This window comes from Toxotes jaculatrix, chromosome 20 (genome assembly GCF_017976425.1).
Source record: "Toxotes jaculatrix isolate fToxJac2 chromosome 20, fToxJac2.pri, whole genome shotgun sequence".
Classification (NCBI taxonomy): Eukaryota; Metazoa; Chordata; class Actinopteri; family Toxotidae; genus Toxotes; species Toxotes jaculatrix.
Window position 1 is genome coordinate 5,815,671 of NC_054413.1, and position 18,120 is coordinate 5,833,790.

Consider the following 18,120-nt stretch of genomic DNA (forward strand, 5'->3'; position numbering starts at 1 on the left):
TGTTGCTGATTGGCTGCAAGAATGAATTGTAAAGAATTAGATATAATATTAGAAACATCAAGATTTTTGTTGACGTTTTTGAATCCTTTGTAGAAATACGTAGTGAAGAGCCCCATAAGGTTTCATGTTTACAGTAAACAACGTCATCCAAGTGTTTAGTTAATTTAGACATATATGTTAAGGAAGGGGTATTAAATAGCCTAATTACTGTCAGGGATACTGTAACAAATAATCATGAGAAGAATAGAACATGGTTTGGCAGGTTTATGATCCTAAAAATGTTCAAAGGCATTTGCCCTTTGCAGAAGTCTTAAGACTTCTGCAAAGGGCTGAACACAAATAACATCAACATCATATGCAAGACAACTTAAATAATTTATGATGTGTAAACAGCTGAATGACGTCTTGCAAACATATGTTGTTTACTTCATTAGACTGTGGCCATCAGGTAATGTGACCTGATTCATCTGAAAGCTGCCACGTGAATGGCATCTTCAGAGCACTTAACAAGTGATACAGAAATGTTTGACAGATAATTCTCTTTTACTAGTATTTACCCAGTGTTTCCTTTCGAAGAAATGTCAGAGTATGACAGTAATTTTAAGCCACATTACAATACTATGTTTTTAAAATAGAAAATCCATATAAAACATAGCAACTATCCAAAAATACATATGAGAAAAGAAAGTCTGTGGTGTATCATGTAACTAAATTCTGAATATAAATTCTACATTATTTCACATTTAAAAAATAAGTGCTAAATTACAGAGCATTATCATTGAAAATTATTTCATTAAATTTGATTTAAAAAGTTGGCATTTAATTTAAAAAATTGATTAAAGACACTTCAGTATATATAGTATATAACCATATTATTTTGCATTAGCAGTTACTGCAGTTTGTAGTAGTACTTACAGCTGAATTAGTATTTGTCAATAAACCAACATTAGATTTTTTAAAATCTTTTTTTTTCATATTTAGGACAAAATGTCTGTATGAATTGTTGGTAGCAAAGCAAAACAAGATCTGGTTAAAGTTTCATGTCCATATGGCATTTCTAATGCTGTGAGTGTAACAGAAAACTATCCATTATACCTGGAGGCAGTAAACAAATTAAAACAAAACTCAGTGAGCAAACAAACAGAGAGATATTCGGATTTTAAAATGAACTCACCTAGGTCGGCATCATCAAATTCCCAACTGTTTTGAAAGGATCCATGAAACGTTATTCCGTGCTCTACATCATGACTGCTGTTGGACTAACTGCACAGCAACAGTTTATTTCGGGAGACACCATCGTGGTTAATTTGCTTAATCTTTGCTCAAAGTTAATCTCCACTGCAAGTGCAGTGCTTGGAAATCCTCCTCAGAAAGGTGTGTCACACAGATCCGTGTAGAGCTGTCATAGGAGGCCGAAGAACTGAAGTAGTACCCATTAAACATGCCTAAAACACATTTATATGGAGGATTTTTCTCTGGAAAGATATTGCCAGTGGTAGGGGCCTTTTTTTCTCAGCCAAAACAATTTTCAAAACAAAAAAAAAAATCCCCTTAAAGTTGAAATATTTCAAAACTTTTTCAGTGTTTCTGCACTATTATTTTGATCTTATTTGATACTTAAATAAGAGCGCAATATTTCAGTTCCAGGGAGCTACATGAACTAAAATAAGGACAGTGTTTTCTTCACCAGTGGCAGCAGGTGGTAACTTAGTGTCCAGTTGTAATATTCGTGCAGGGCTGTAATCTCATTGAGGAGCTCTTTAGATAATGAGGATTAAGGGGCTCTCCATTCACAGGACCCTCAGAGGAGAGCACTTATTTTGGGTGAACATTCACCTTCTACGTCTAAATAATGAGAAATTTTCTTATTATTTTATAAGTTAGATCATAGATTAATTTTGTTTTTATAGATTTGCCACATATGATCTGAACACATAAAGTACATGACAGTAGAAAATAAGAAAGTTGAAAAATACCATGAACAATTCTTCCAACAGACTCACATGTAGAGACTTTTGTAGTCCCTACAGAAATACACATGTAGTAAAATAGCACTCATTCTAGAAATACAATGAAGTTTAGAAGGGTAGTGGAGTCCAGTAGATTAGGTTGAACCGTATTACTGAGGGTATTAGCCGGTCATGTATATGCTTAACCATGAACTATCACGAGTTGCATAACAGATACCAAAACCGGACTGAAGTGAGTCTATTTCTGTAGTGAAAGGGATTAGTCGGCAAGGGATGACTTCGTTCCACAGTAAACCTGGGGCTGAAGTGAAGGAATCAGAGGAATATACTGAAGTTATCAGGTTTCAGCTCAGTATAAAAGGATAAAGTGATGACACTCATACTGTTTAATTTACTGCAGTAAAAATATCTCAGGTGTGTCTGGAAGAGACGATATGTGCTATAGGAAAGAATTCCTGCTGAGCCCGAGCAGACAGATTCAGAAATGCCACCGGAGGCTCCCAAGTGTCGAGCCCATGACCTGTTCCCAAAACAACAACGAGCACAAAAATGTGAAAAATCCGCCAAAGGAAACTGGGGGTGGAGTGGGGGGGGGGGGGGGGACAATGGAGGAAGCCCTCAGAGTAAACAGGTAGGCCTGAAACCGGCATGCCCCTCATTCCAGCCCTCCTCTGCAGAGATAAGAGACAAGCAAATGTTGAAACTGAGCGGGTAAAAACGGCTGGTCACTCTGATAGAGCAGCGCAGATCCTGCCAAACATACCCGAATCAGACTGAAAATAGGCCTGAGCTGAGGCTCTGCACTCAGAGTAGCATGACAGGTAATAGCAACAAATGTCTGAAGCTCCATTTGTCACATAACCTTCCACGTCACGAGTTATAACGAACCAGCTGGTGATATGAATACTGTTATTTTTCCTTCACATGATTACATGTGAAATCACACGCCGCCATGACAGAGATATCTGTCTCTGCGTTCCGGGTATATTACCACCCCTGCCATGCTCTATTTTTAAGTCCCTGCGCCTATACTGCAACTAATTGGCGCCAAGTTAGATTCAAACCTATGCTGTTAATGGGAAAAAATGTGTGATATGTTTTGGCCCTTGTCCCCTTTCTATATTTGGCCCAGCGTCCTCCATGCAGCTGCTCCTCCAGATCTGTCTGCCTGTGTTCCCATCAAACACCTCTTTTCAGTCTGCATATATTGCCTCAATTCAAGAGGCAAATAGTCTCCAGTCAGCTCCTGCTTAAAAGAGTGGAAATACACCGATGGCTACGTAGAAAATAACATCAGTTTGCACTCATGTGGAGCCACGTTCAGTCTCTGTAGTGTCATTTACAATAAAATACCCAGCTCGTTTTGTAGCCCTTGTAATAACTGGTTAAAATTCCTAGCATGGCAGCTGTCAGGAATTCAATTATAAGTGATACAGCTGCACTGTGACCAACAGCAGTTTTAAACACTCACTTCAATTAAAAGTCAGGCAGTTGATCCTGCAAATATGATCTCTTTTAATCTTTTCTTCCACCCTTTTCTTCCCTCTTTGTTCTTCCAGAAATGTTCAAATATGCACATTGATGTTGATGGATTCCATTTTTCCTTCGGGAGCACTTTTGTGTGAACTTAAAAAAATGTGACCTGGCAGAAATTGGGCCAAAAATATGCTTACGGTTCAAAATTCCATTTGAGTTACATGATCTTACATCTTTTTTCCCTTCCTTAACTTCCAGTGGAATTCCCAGGTTTTGAATGAATCCCTGCCAAACAGGACTCATAAGGTCACACCACCACCCGTCCCTTCTCCTCCAAAACCCCTCGCACAGCAGTCAGAGGTCCCCACCCCATCCATTTTGAGCGCTCCGTATCAGCTGTGCCAAGCTTTTAATCTGCCTGGTGACATCCCAGTGTTTCCTGCATGGGACAGAGGGAGAGATAAGCACGCTCCCCTGTGCGGTAAATCACTCTGCACTCCCACTCGTTCACTGATATGACCATTATTCAATTAGACTGCACTCAAACTGACCACAATTCTTGGTAATTACTATCAGAGGCTGGGGATTGTTTTCACGTTATTTTATTTTTCTTAACCTCTTCCTGTTCTGCAGCGTCTGTTTTAATTGTTCAATGACAAACATACAAAAAAATATTTATTTCTAGTCATGGTAAGTAAATAATAGTGTATTTTTTTTGAGGTACTTCATACTTTACCTCAACAAAAAGTACAATCCCTCTGACATACAGGCGCTGATGTAAAGACCAACCATAAAGCTTAAACCGAGGTCTTAGGTTTATATTTTTAAGCACCTCATTTATACAACATTGAATAATGTATAAATGAAATATAAAGAGTTCTTACCCAGCTTCATACGGATAATGTTAGCTAGTATTAATGTTAGCCAAACTATTCTCTTCACTTTTAAAAAGTGAAGAGAAATTTAAGACTTTACTTGAAATACTTCTACTCCTCTATTTCCTGTTCCATAAAGAAATATTGTACTCCACTGCAGTTATTTTACAGCTGTGGTTACTTTAAGTTTCAATCCAAAAGATATGATCAGTTTATTAAAATTATATGTAATGGAATATATGTATAACACTGAATAAGGTTGTTCTTTGCACAGTGACCACTTTTATGTTTGATACTTAAATGTTTCTGCTAATATTTATGTATTTTTACTTAAGTAAACTAGTTACTGCAAGTACATAAACATCCCACAGCAGATTAAAATATAATGTGGCGAGCCAGTGTCTGCTGAATATCTGCAGGATACAGTATATCAATAACCAAGCCTCTCAGCAGCAATATAAATACTGATATGTGCAGAATGTGGACTATTTTTCTCCAGAGGGCAGTGGCAGGCAGGATCCTCCTCACCAAAGGGCTGAATACCACATGGTTGTTAGCTTTGGAGGGCCCGGGCGGAGGGCCAGTCTACTGACGGGACAACCTGGCTACGAGCGACCCAGATAGCAGCCCGGGTGAGGAGTGATTTATCCGTCTGTGCTCGCATCAGACAACCTTCCTCTGATTAAAGATCAGTCACTGAGCGACAGAGCTGAGTGGAGTGGAGAGGGCGAGACAGGCGGCCTCCCTGTGTGAGACACTGGCATCCTGACCGCCACACAAATGGACTTTCCAGACGCTGCAGGCTGCACATGTACTGGACTGTGTGCCTACAACAGACACACACATGCAGGCACGCGTTTACCAGTGGGCATGTACCCAGGAATGTGCACGTAGTCATTATTTTTTATACTTTCTTTCTCTTTTATTTGTACCCACTGGTTGACTCACACACACTTGAACACACACACACACAGTCGCACAGCAGAGCCAAGATAAAGACTTATTGAGTTGGCCTTGACTTTTTCTCAACCCAACAACAAAAGGATGTGGTGAATCTGAGTCGCCCACTGTTTGACTTGTCTCTGTGGGCTGTTAAAGATCAGTGTTCCTGATGTTCAGGGTTCACAAACAGGTTACCGCCTCCATCAATTTCAATGGAGATGGTGTCCATTGTATGTACAGACTGTAAGGGAACTCTGCAGGGGTGAAAAGTACCCATGTTATTTTTCCATGCGCTCACAATTTTCTGACTAAATGGGCTGTTCTTAGAGAAGCTACAAAAAAAGCTACATCAGATTAACCTACACTTTAGGCTAAACCAGGGACGTTTTCTGTTTGTTTCCTTTGTAAGGCCATCTATGAGAAAGCTGAAAAGACTGTTCGTAGACCATCACAGGGTTTGGTAAACAGGATGTTTTTATATAACTGTTAGTTTGTTTTAATATGAAATACATATTGGGCCGATTTCTTAATTATCTCAATCCCCAATTCCATTGTATGAGCCGTACATCCCACATTTATTCATCTTACAATTTTAGCCCCATAAAACAATTCAACAGTAAAACCTTTGTGTAACACAATGTGTCACAACCCTCATGTATTTCATATATTAATACATTCACTGAGTTTGTCTAATCTAACGACCACTACATCCTGTGTTGTTTTTTTTTTCTTTATGTTCCTTTGTTGTAGTTATGGTTGCTGTCTTCCTTTGTGTTATCTAAGCCAGACTGGCCCCTTGACAGTGACCAACTGTGACCGATCGCTGTTCAGAATCTGAAACATATTTCTTTTTCAGTTCAACTGTGGTTTTATGTACTGAAAGAAATTACACTTGTGACAGTGCTGTTGTTGTACGAATTTACTTTATAACTAACAAGGGCATGATTTATATCTTGTTTTGTGAAGCTGACTTTTAATTCATCCCTGCAGGTTTTTAAGCTCAGGAGCAAATTTAGAACAGTAAATATAGAGTTCATTGTCTAGCTAAAATACATTTCAGATTTTCCCCTTTCAGAATAAATAGTTTGTTAACAAAAAGTGTTATTTGTCATTGCAGAACTTATTTATTATGAGGACATGATAATTTGCATTTTAAATTATGGCTACTATGGATTCCTAAAAGTAAAAATCTAAACTTAAGAATCATCTGCAGTGTTTGAGTCTGTGAGATCAGATCAGATTTTTACACAACAAATGTTTTCTGTTTGAATGATTAAATAAAAACTGCAATGTCTCTTTTAGGGAACCCAGTCAAAGCAGACGTTTAGCAGCACACAGTACTGACTTTCATCCTCACCGCAGATCGAGCTGCAGAAGTGTCATCGGACAATAATCAGAAGCAGCCAGGGCATGTATACACACCCTATGTATACACACACACCTCTGCATATTTCAGATATTACATTAGCACAGGAGAGGAACACGCAGGAAGAAACAGAGAGCAGCATCGTGATTTGTGATTGGATAAGAATAGTTTGGCAAGATTTTACCTGCAAATAATAACAGAGATTGTTGCACATAGTCTGCTTTCAATAGTTATAGGGCCTGAAGGGCCCCTATGACTATGTCTATAACACATCCACTTCACAAAACAGGACAATAATATGCGATTTAAGAAAGAAATAACTGTGTATAATTGTGTATAATTACCAGTGAATCTTGCTTTGTTGTGTTTCTGATGATTTGTGTCACTAGTGAACGGAAACTAACCAGTGAGGTGATGTGTTACAACACAAGTAATGCCAATGATGACAACCAGAGCTGGAGCTTGAAATCCCGGCCTGTGCGTGACCACAGCAGGACTTCTACAGGGGATTACTGGGCCACGCCACCTCACCTGGATCCATGTGGGACTCCCAGCAGGCTCACATGCTCTCAACTCCTCTCGTTGTCTTCCGTTTTCCCCATGACTCTGGAGCGACTTCACTCAGCAGATCCACAGTGGTAGCTTTTTATACATGTCCCCCCATGTTTGTATTGAAATACTTCAATTGTGTAGCAACACAAATGAAGTTCCCACAACTAAACTAGTTACTACTCAAACAAGTATCTTTTTTTCTTAATTTCAGATTTTGGTGGCTCTAATTGTGGATTTATAACAAAACTGTGCAGGTTTTTTGAGTAGCAGTTTGTTTTGTTTTGTACTTTATATCATTTACATTTAACTATAATTACAACCGCATCAAATTTGAAAGGTAAACACGAGAAAGCAGGTCTTCTGCTGAGAAGAGATTGCTTCAGACCCATGTATGATTCCCTTGAGAGTTCAATATTGAATTCCAGGAAAGGTGCATAATATTACATAATCACTGATTATGTAATAGTCAAAATGAAAGAGAGATATCCCTTTAGATGGTCTGTAAATCTAATCAAACTTGTTGATAAATCAGATTTTCTTAATTTTTAAATTAATCTTTAAATTTTTTAATTGATTAAGTGAACCAATAAACAAACATGTCAGAAGTAATGGATTATCTTGTCCTACTATTTAAATTATTTTATATTTTATTTATCATCGAGGCATTTTTTTACTCCTGTGATTAAATCACAAAGGCCAATCAATGTAATAATGTTATGTTCTTAAATTATCTCGGATTTTCTCTTAATTTGACAGTGAGCTTCATGTAGTCCTGTGCACAGCTGACCCCTGGTGGCGACAACTGACAGTACAACTCACCCAGTCACTCCAGCTATTTTCAAATCAAGAAAACACTTAAAATAACTTTAAAGTATGATTTTTTTTTTTCTGTGACTATGACTGCGTTGACGGATTGTTATCTTTTACCGACAGACTTAACAGGACAGACATGGTCCACCGGTGAGGAGACAGGAGCTGCAGCGGGAGGAACACACCGTCAGCTTTTGGGGAACTGGAAGTGGACTGTTTGCTGTTTCAGTGGAAATGTGTTTGATATTTGTTTGAAGTTCATAATCCAATAACATGAACACAAATACTCTTCCTGTGCAAGAGACAGCTTTCAGACTGATTGTGTTATTGAAAAAGAAAAATACCAAAGTGTCTAGACACTGAACTAAAAAATGGCCCAGTTTTTAGGCCCCAAATTTGTCATAAATCCAGAAATTAGTTTGGAAGTCATCACACGTTTGGTGCTTATATTTAAAAGGGTGAAGAAGCCACTGAAATGATCATTTAGCTTATTATTTTTGTTAAAAACACAGTGTATTTAATAAATATCAATAGATTAGATCTCCTGTGACTTCTGATTCAAAGGTGGAGACACTGTGTGCAGCCATTAAAAAGTTAAAACAGACACAGAGCTCAGTTTAAATCTGAACTCACTAAAGTTTACATGAATGTGGTAGCAGGGAATTTATTAATTTAGCTAAACTCATAAACAACAAGTAGAGTGTGTGTACTGTTGAAGGTAGATAAGCAGAAAATGTGTCTGCTGCTCACACACAAACACATGCACACACAGACACACTCATTAAGACACACACACAAATACAATGAGACAACAAAGGCAGTTGACCCGGGTCACGACACTCTGACCCCTGTCCCCTTTATTTAGACCATATTTTTATGTATCTTTATTTTTTAGGAAGTCCTACCGGTGATTCCCAAAATGGTGCGAGTGGTGTGAATTTCACAGAGCATGGTTTCCTCTCGGACAGAGGATGTTCCCAGCCAATCTTTCATGGATGGAGCAAACAGGAGTCATCGGAACGAGGAAGTGGGGACAGGTGCTCTCTGGAAGATTCAAAGATCCACAGAAAGAAAAAAAAAAAAACAAAAAACACCAACACACAATGGTCCACATTTATCTTATGAGCTGCACCTCAGTGAGTATTTCTTTTTTTTACTGTTATGAAATGAATTCAGCCACATTATATGTTACCAAACATATATATATATATTTTTTTTTTCAGATGAAGTCAATTACTCCTTCACTGTTTCTGCCATCTATCTCAAACTTTTATTACTTTTAGCTATTTATCCATTCAATTTAGGCATTTCATTGTTTATCTATTACTTATCAATTTATTTCAGACATTTTCCATTTTTCCATAAATTTACCTTTCATCTACTGTTATTTATTTCACCATTTATGTTACATTTAGCAAACTATTTCATGACTTTGTCCATTTCGTTTGACTAGTTTCAACCATGTGTCCACTGAGTATATATATTAGCTAGCTATTTTAGTTGAGCCTTTTAGTTGAGCTATTCCACCACATCCTTACACGTGTGCACTGAAATAAATGAACTGCTTCAAAAAGCAGTGTAAGCATAATAGGATGTATGTCCTTCGCTTTTTCATTTAAAATTTGTCAAACCACTGCGACTTTCCTCTTTCCTTTTCCTTTGTAATGCCTATAAACTCAGGTTAGTCATAAATGATGTTAAATTAGTCAGAGGACATGTTGTTCTTTAGCAATAAACAAGCATTGCTCACTCTCCTTTACATGTTTCCAAAGAACGGAGGTCCGAACCCAACAGGGAATCCTGAGAGGGCTCAAGACTTTAGGAGTGTAAAGGGTGGCTCTGCTCTGTCAACGCCTTTTAGCCTTCCAGAGAAAAACACAGTGGAGAGGAAACTGACTGCTGATGTAGTCATCTTATACTCACTACCCGCCTGGACACGAGCTAAAAATTGTCCTGAATGCCACAAGGGGATTCAAACAAAAGAGCGGAGAGAGCTGAGCTGATCAGGAGAGGCCTGGAGTTGATTCAGCTCCCTGAGTCAATTCCTGACTGTGAAACAGCCAACTTGAAAAATGTTTTCTGGCACCAAACAACCATTTTATAATCAGTTCTACCTTCTGTTTGTTGCATTGTACTCATTTGTGCCACAGCTGTTTTTTTTCACATCAGCACCTAATTTAACACAATTATTTGTTACAAATCTTTTTTATTCTATTTATTTTGTGTTAAATTTAGTTGTGTATGAAACAAGAGCTCAGTTATTCCCTTTTATCATTTTTAAATTTCCCCTTAGACAGCTTCAAATATAAATTAAATATTTTTCTTTTACAGTATGTGACAGAAAAAAACTTTATTCTAAATCAACACTACTTTTTGTGGCAGGAGACAAAGTTCTTTGCTTGCAATGTAATGTTTTATTTACACATAGGCTGAGTACTTAGAGGTGCATGACACAATAAATAAAAATAAATATCTAGAATGCTAATGTATATTTGGAAACTTAAGTTGACCAGAATGTAAAATAAAATGAAATGCTTTCCTGCACAACGTGATAAACCCACCAACGAGTCCTCCAAAGGGTATAAGAGCTGTACCAATGCAAAGCTGTAAAATCACGTCACACCTTTTCGACAATGCCGCATTGCAGCTGTGCAATTCTTCAAAAACCATTTGCGAATAATCGCTGTGAATTTTGACACAGCACCTGACATCCTGGCACAATGTGCGGGGGGTACCTGTTCGATTTATCAACTCACGAGACGGCTTTTATTTATAACGGCATGTGTGAAAAAGGCGGAGCTGGAATCAGGAGAAAAATACACTATTGAGTCACAGCACCCAGTGGAGATTGACTGGATCTGTGAAACTATATATAGTGGGAGCACAACTGGACGGTGGTGTGACAGGCAGAGACCATAAAAGCGATCAGGCCAGAGAGGGACAGCATATGCCTGGGATTATGAGCAACCAGCCCTGCTTTAGTCAGGGGACACACCCTCTCCTGCAGCTGTCTCACATGCTGTATTTGCAATCTACTATCAATGGCTTAATCAGTTTGGGCCCTCGCAGCCTCTGTGTCAGTGTCTCTCTGAAACTGAACAAGGGAATCTTCAGCTTGACTAGTTTGCAGAGAGTGTTTTTGTGTGTGTGTGTGTGTGCGCGCATTACTGGCTGACATTTATGAAGAAGCCAAACACAGATGCAGATTTCGAGGTTGTTTTATGTGCGTGTGTGTCTTGTTGTCATTGAAACTCGACACCAGCCCTTCAGTTTTGGCCCGACGACGTCTTTGTTGTTGACATCAATGCAAAGAATGCATGAATAATCAGAATGAATCTGCTGAGCTTTTGCTGTTGTCTTATTTGCTGAAAGGCTTGTGATTCCGGTGGGGGTCACGCCTGCAACTAACCATTAGTTTTGTTTTTTATTTTATTTTATCGCAGTTGATCAGTGAATCTTCTTTTGCCTGACCGACAAAAAACTTAAAGATGTTCAATTTACAATGATAAAAACAGAGAATACAGCAGAGAGTTTAAATTTTGAAGCTGAAAGCAGCGAAGCAGCGAATATTTCTTGCTTTTACAACAACTACATATAAACCACCTAACTGGACTGTGGTTGCATCTTGTTGGTTTATTGGAGGCTGAATGACATAGATTGCAGCTGACTTGGTGGGTAAATGAAGCTGTGTTTGTCAGTGTGTGTTTGTGGAAGGCAGCTACCTGAGATGAGATTAGGGCAGTGCCATGATTAAGTGCTGCTGTGTTAATGTAGCCTGCCGTCCTGCTGTAATCTCTGAGTGGCTCTCTGCAGACTGCTGGCAGCGAGGCCCCAGGACACACACACACACACCTGCACACAAACACATGTACACAAACAACAGCAACACCATGAAAGCCCTGATTTCCTGATTTCCTGAGCTTTGAGCTGTGAACTCTCTGCTTTGACTCAGTTTGTTACTTTTACCTGTAAACGTCTTAGAGCTGCTGCTTAAAGCAAACTGTGTCATTTTTATCAGTCATATTGTGTGAAATGTGTATATGCAGTAACATGCAGTATTTGTATGTATGTTTGTGCATTTTGTATAACATGATTATTATTTTTTGTATATTGCAATATACTTATACAGTTAACTTGTTATAGATATCCGAGTTTACCACTATTAACAATACTATTTATATTTAGCACGAATATCACATATAAAACATTTAGTAAAAACATTACAAGACATATATTATACAAGACACATACTATTGTGTTCTATATATATAAATTATATATATATATATATATATATATGTATATAATTTCTTCAGTGGAATCCTTAAAAAAATCCTTTACACTCAAGCGCATTCACATTTTACAGTTTAATTTTTTCTATGCTTTTTTGCTTATGTTTTTTTTTTTTTTTTTGTAATTTGTAATCACATGCTGAATACCGGGGGCAAATTTTGTTTCTGAAAGATTTCAAGGTCTCCAGACCTTCACCTTCAACTAAAATGATAAAATAAATTTAACTAAGCAGCAAAATGACTAAACGCAATCATAATCCTTTTCTCGTGTTGATATTTACAACACACTTTATTTTTAATCCAGCTCCTTCCTGAGATAAACTTTAAAATGCCAAATCCACTCCGTGAGCTCTTCCTCGTCAATTAGCCCTGATCAATTAGCGTGTGGAGATAATATCATGGCTGACATGGGAGGGGGGTCTGCCTCTCCCTAGTCTGCACAGGTGAACCCCACCCACTCTGCTGATGCCTCAGGGATCGTGGCCTGAGCCTGTTGTTATGCACCCATTAGCTGTAACAACAGGGAGGATAAACCTGCCACTCAGCTGCAGACTGAATTTAAACACATTCACACCAATTACAGTGGATTCTCCTGCACGGCCTGAGGGGAAATTAATCAGTCTGGGTGCGAGGGAAGTAAGACGACCACATGTCAGACATACGCGTTTGAAGTAAGAAATGTATGTTGAAGTTAAAAAAAAAAAATCATAGCTGTGAGACATTAACAAGACAATGTAGTGATCTATTTTTTCTTTTTTTCTTTTTTTACCTCAGTAAAGGCTGACATCATTATTACAACCGTGGGAAGCACCAAAGATATTTACCTTGAGGCCCAACCTCTACTTCTCCTACATAAGAGAATATTTCAAAACATTCAGCATGAACAAAGCGCATAAATATATACACCTCTGGAACATGTTTCCTCTGAAGTGCTAAAAATGGATCGTGAGGTCAGGGTGATTGACCCCTCAGAGAAGAACCTCTTCCTTTTAAAACAGGGAAAATCTCTATTTATAAAATGGGACTCTTTTTTTTTTCAGCTATAAATACCATGAAGTATCCTCAAGGTTTGGTCTGATCTCTTAAAGATTGTTACCTGATAAGTTTGATTCATGTCAGAGCAGCAGACCGTCCGGTATTATTGGATAAATATATCATAGTCATTCAGTGTACCTACAGAAATAAAACCTGATGTCACTGCTGCCTTATTATGCATAGCTGAAGCACACCCCATGTTCAGCTATGAAAATGTACAAAAAGAAGTGTGACCATTGTTTAATAGAGGTGTAGTAACCATGATGAAGTTTAATGGCCCCTACTATTAATCAGAAGAGACTAAATCATTTACAGACAGGATGTCCAGAGCATAAACTGTGCTCCCGTGCTGCGAAAACAAGGCGCCGTATGTAACGCAGGCACTGACATTACCTCCACTCTGTCTGGGCCAGGAAGCCGGGGTCACAGCCCTCTGCTGCCCTGCTTCCAGGTGAGCAACTGGTGCTGCTGGGAGCCCATTCAACTCCATGTGGAAGTGGGAAAAACAAACAGAGATAGTGCCGTACAATACAAGCCAACGCTGAATGAACGGTAATGTTGTGCCACGTGGAAAAATGTCTGGAAAGTGAATTTGTGCTCCAGCATTTTCATTTTTTTTCCTCATTATTAAATCAAAAGCAAAGTCAGTAGAGTGTCCTTTTGGATGACAGAACCTTTGATTTAGGAAATAAAAAATAGTAGAAATAAAATAAAGTTGATGTGACTCTGTTGCCTTAGATGTCTCTACACAAGGAAGGAACATTTCATCAAATGTTAATAAATACAAGAGAAGATGAGTTTATTTGCAAAAATTTATTTCTTAAAAGTGCAAAAAGTATCAAAACACCTTCAGTATGTACATAAACTTTAAAATAGTGACTGTACAACATTTATTATCACAAGATGAATTCATATCCCTGCAAGAGAGGAAATCAAAACCAGTGTTCACGTTGAAATATTCTATGGCTTTATTAACTGTTCTTACACAGATACAGTACAATGTCTTCTACGAAGCTGCATTTTATAATCTCATGGGCCTTCTCTGTCAGTAGTGAAAAAAAATAAAAACGTTTTTGTTCAAATTTAGCTACAGAGATTTGAGGTCAGATCATGTGTCTTTGCAGCAGGGTAACAGGCCAGGCAGGAGGTTAGGAGTTGTTGTAGCTACAGTAATACACAGCTGTGCTGGCGTCTGACAGCACCGATGATATGAGGCTTTCAGGTCCTTGCATGCCAGTCTCGTGTGGCCCGTAGGGCAAGCTTGTCATGTCCGCACGCGCTGAAGAGGAACTCAAATACTGCTCGAACTCGCTGCGGTCCACCTCGGCCAGCAGCTCAGAGTGGTGCATCTGCTCCACGCTGTCTGCAGAGTGAGGGTGAGAGTCAGGAGGGGGCGAGAGCTGTCCTGCTCCTCCAGGATGCCGTTTAGGGTGGCCTGGGCTGCAGTGCTGGGTGTAATACATGGCCAGAGGATTGGGGCATCCCATGTAGGACGGGGGAAGGGTGGCAGGCTGAGGGGGCTGCTCTGGAGCCGAGGCAGGGTGTCGGTGCAGGATGGGGTTGCTGTGGTGGTTGGAGAGTGGATCCTGGGGCTGATACTCTGCCGCCTGGGAGTGGTAGGTGTACGCAGGTATCATGTGGCAGTCGTCTTGTGAATGTGGAGGGAAGAACATGGAGTCTGACTCTACAGCGTCCAGAGGGGAGGTGTCAGGTGTGGGGAGGTTGTAAGTTTCATAAGAGGGCCCCCCAAGACCCTGAGCATCCCGGTAGTGACTGAGAGGCTGTGGAGGAAGCTGGAAGCCGTGCTCGTGGTAGCTCAGGCCCAGACTCTCCACACACACTCTGCTGTCTCCTGCCATTGACGGGGCCTGGTGATCAGACACACCGTGAACCAGAAAGCCGGAGTCCAGCCTCTTAATCCTCTTCACCTGCTTCCGCCGCCGGGGCCTGTACTTGTAGTTGGGGTGATCCTGCATGTGCTGAACCCGCAGCCGCTCGGCCTCCTCCACAAAGGGCTGCTTTTCTGTGACAGGAAGGGCTTTCCACGATTTCCCTGCAGGTCAAGAGGAGAGTGCACATCAGTGATATGTCAGCAGATACTGTACGCAGCCTGGTGATGCACACAAAAATAGCTTGTTGCCATTTTAGGGGGCAGGGACAGGTTTTTGAGGTTACATCTGAAGCTTAACTCAGACACTGCAACTTTTCACCTGCTGCTTAAACAATCACTGCATCCACCATTTACTGTTGTTTGAGCAGAATGAGAATAAAATCCATGGAACATAAAACTAAAAGGCAAGCGTCCAACATTCAGAGACAGGTTTGAGAGAAATAATGTGACGCTATAATAAACTGTATAGATCTGTCATGTGGGAGAGCAACACAAGAGTGGTTAAATACTGTATAAAACTACTTACCCAGCATTTTGCTCAGCTCGGCGTTATGCAGGTCTGGGTTTTGCTGCGCCAGCCTCTTGCGCTCATCCTTCGCCCAGACCATAAACGCGTTCATGGGCCGGCGGATCCTCGGTTCGCTCTTCCCGCGATTCTGGCTGCCGGAGTTGGACGCGCACGGCTCGTTTTTCACTTTGGTGTCCCCAAGAGGACTGAGAGGGTCAGCCCACTGGCAGTGTCCCATTCCAGGCATCATGACTGACATCGTACACCTTGCCTGGGTCTGATCGTCGCTGGCGTAACCCGCATCGGGACTGCTCATCTCTGTCCAGCTGGGAGGTTTGGAGAGACACCGGACAGCTCACAGAGGCGACAACAATCTATACTGAGAACAGACTACAGATAGATTAAAAAAAAAAACTTAGACAAGTTCAAATGTTTCTGCTGTTCAGGCTGGAATGAAAAACAATTAATCGATCCATCAGCCTCTTCCAGGAACTGCATGAACGGAACGATACCGACTACTCAGCGCTGAATGTGAAGGTTGGTGAGCTATAAACTCACGGGCAGCCAATCACCATGTGGTGGGAGTGCCCACTACTACAAAGGTGTAAAAAAGTTGAGAGTACTCCGCCTCCGACCCTTGTTTGGAGCGCTGAGACCCTCCGAGGGAAGACACCGTTAAATTTCACGTAGATGCAAAACTCTAAAAGATATGAGCACAGAAGCATGCGCACAAAGTTAGTTTTACAGCGAGTACACAAAGCCTAAGATGTGAGTAGGCTTGAATGCAAGCTTTTCAAAATTGTCACTGTCTATAATTTTACCTACTTCTGGAGCGAAAATAGGTGAAACTGATTATCTCCGTAATCCACAAGAACGTTTATTTGGACAGCCTCATCCCCACGCACTCCTTCAGTTTTAATTCTCACTCCTGTATTAGACTGTTAAGGATGCTCAGACATCAATACACTCGATCTCCAGTGTGTGTGTGTATTGGGCGCTTAACTGTGTTAAAATCTTGAATATCAGGTTTACGCGTGGAGTCAATGGTTCCCTCATTCGCAACTTTTACGCACGGTCGTCTCCTTGATGGAGACTTTCTTTGACTGAAGCTTAATGAGAAGCGCTGGACAAAAGGCGTTAATTGGGGATTTGGCCCTGCTAAAAGGGAAATCAACATAGTGGAGAAAGCTTAAATAAACAACCATCCCATAGTTTTTAAGTGATGAAGCCTCTGACACGAAAAATGTTGTGATACCGGTGCGCCTTTGTCTCAGGCTGTGACATTCAAATGTCATAATAGTTTCTCCTAATGTGGATACACTCTCTGTATCCCAGTAGACGTCGGTCTGGGATGTTAATGAGCCAAATAAACAGCTGATTGATCAAATGGAGGGCGTGAATTCCTCTAAACGCCACTTTTCTTATCACATTAGCAGATAGAAAAAAGCCCAGATATTTATGTCTTTTCTTATACTTATTTTAGTGATATAATAGAGCCATAATGGGAATAATACTGAGCCTACCATAAAACCCTACTATTATACTTCTTTCAACAGCTTACACAAAGCTTTAAGGTACATTTAACCTAAGATATCTTAACTATTATGTCTCAATCAAATCATTTTACTTCATTAGATGCTCATTCAATTCATTGTTTTCTTTATAATCTTTTGTCTGAGTTTAAAAAGTGTAAATAAACCGAATTCACTGTACAAACAATTTATATTTGGCCAGAAATTCCCTCCCCAAGACTTGAGAACTTGCAGTTTCACATTGAGCTTGGAGTTGCTTTGCTTAGCAGCATGTGTGGATGACATCAGCCGTAGAGATGTGTCAGGGTGTTTCCTTGTGTTTGGAGCTGCTGTTCCAAGCCTGCACGGTGATAGGAGGTGAAAGGTCCAAGTGACCTGTTGCACCTCAGATGTACAGACTTGCTGTGTTTGTGTAGCAGAGAATGAAGCCCCTGTTTGTGGCCAGAAATACAAACATCACCCACAGGCTGCAGGGGTGCTTATCAGAGCCAGCAGACCTCAACCTGTCAGCTCCGTCTTTTCTCGGACCATTCCCATCTCGTTGTGGTCGACGGTCTCTCTGACACGTCAAAAGGGACTGACAGAAATATGAGAGATGCTTATGCAACCTTTTCATGCCCCGTGCAGACACCAGCGGGGACTCCATAGCGCTCTGGGTGACCCTCTAGGGGCTGGTGGAAGGGTGTTTTGGATGGAGGTCCAGCCAAGCACTGCATGGGACAGGATCTGGACCATAATGCTGTCATCGTCTATTTTACCGCTGATGACCTGATAGGGTTTTCCCCCTCCGATCCTAAGAGAGTGGAGAAAGAGAGGCTCTGCGTGTGTGGTGTGTTTTCCATGTGTGTCTCTGTGACTGCGTGTGTTGACA

At 40.3% G+C, this 18,120-nt stretch overlaps 1 protein-coding gene across 1 annotated transcript; it reads right to left on the reverse strand.

Moving 5' to 3' along the window:
• Positions 1-14,272: 14,272 nt before the first annotated feature.
• Positions 14,273-16,222, reverse strand: sox17 (SRY-box transcription factor 17). The gene is made up of 2 exons (XM_041066397.1): positions 15,736-16,222; positions 14,273-15,371 (listed from the first exon to the last, which is right to left on the reverse strand). The coding sequence occupies exons 1-2, from the start codon at positions 16,031-16,033 to the stop codon at positions 14,467-14,469; spliced, it is 1,203 nt and encodes a 400-aa protein (XP_040922331.1). The 5' UTR covers positions 16,034-16,222; the 3' UTR covers positions 14,273-14,466.
• Between the last annotated feature and the right edge of the window lie 1,898 nt (positions 16,223-18,120).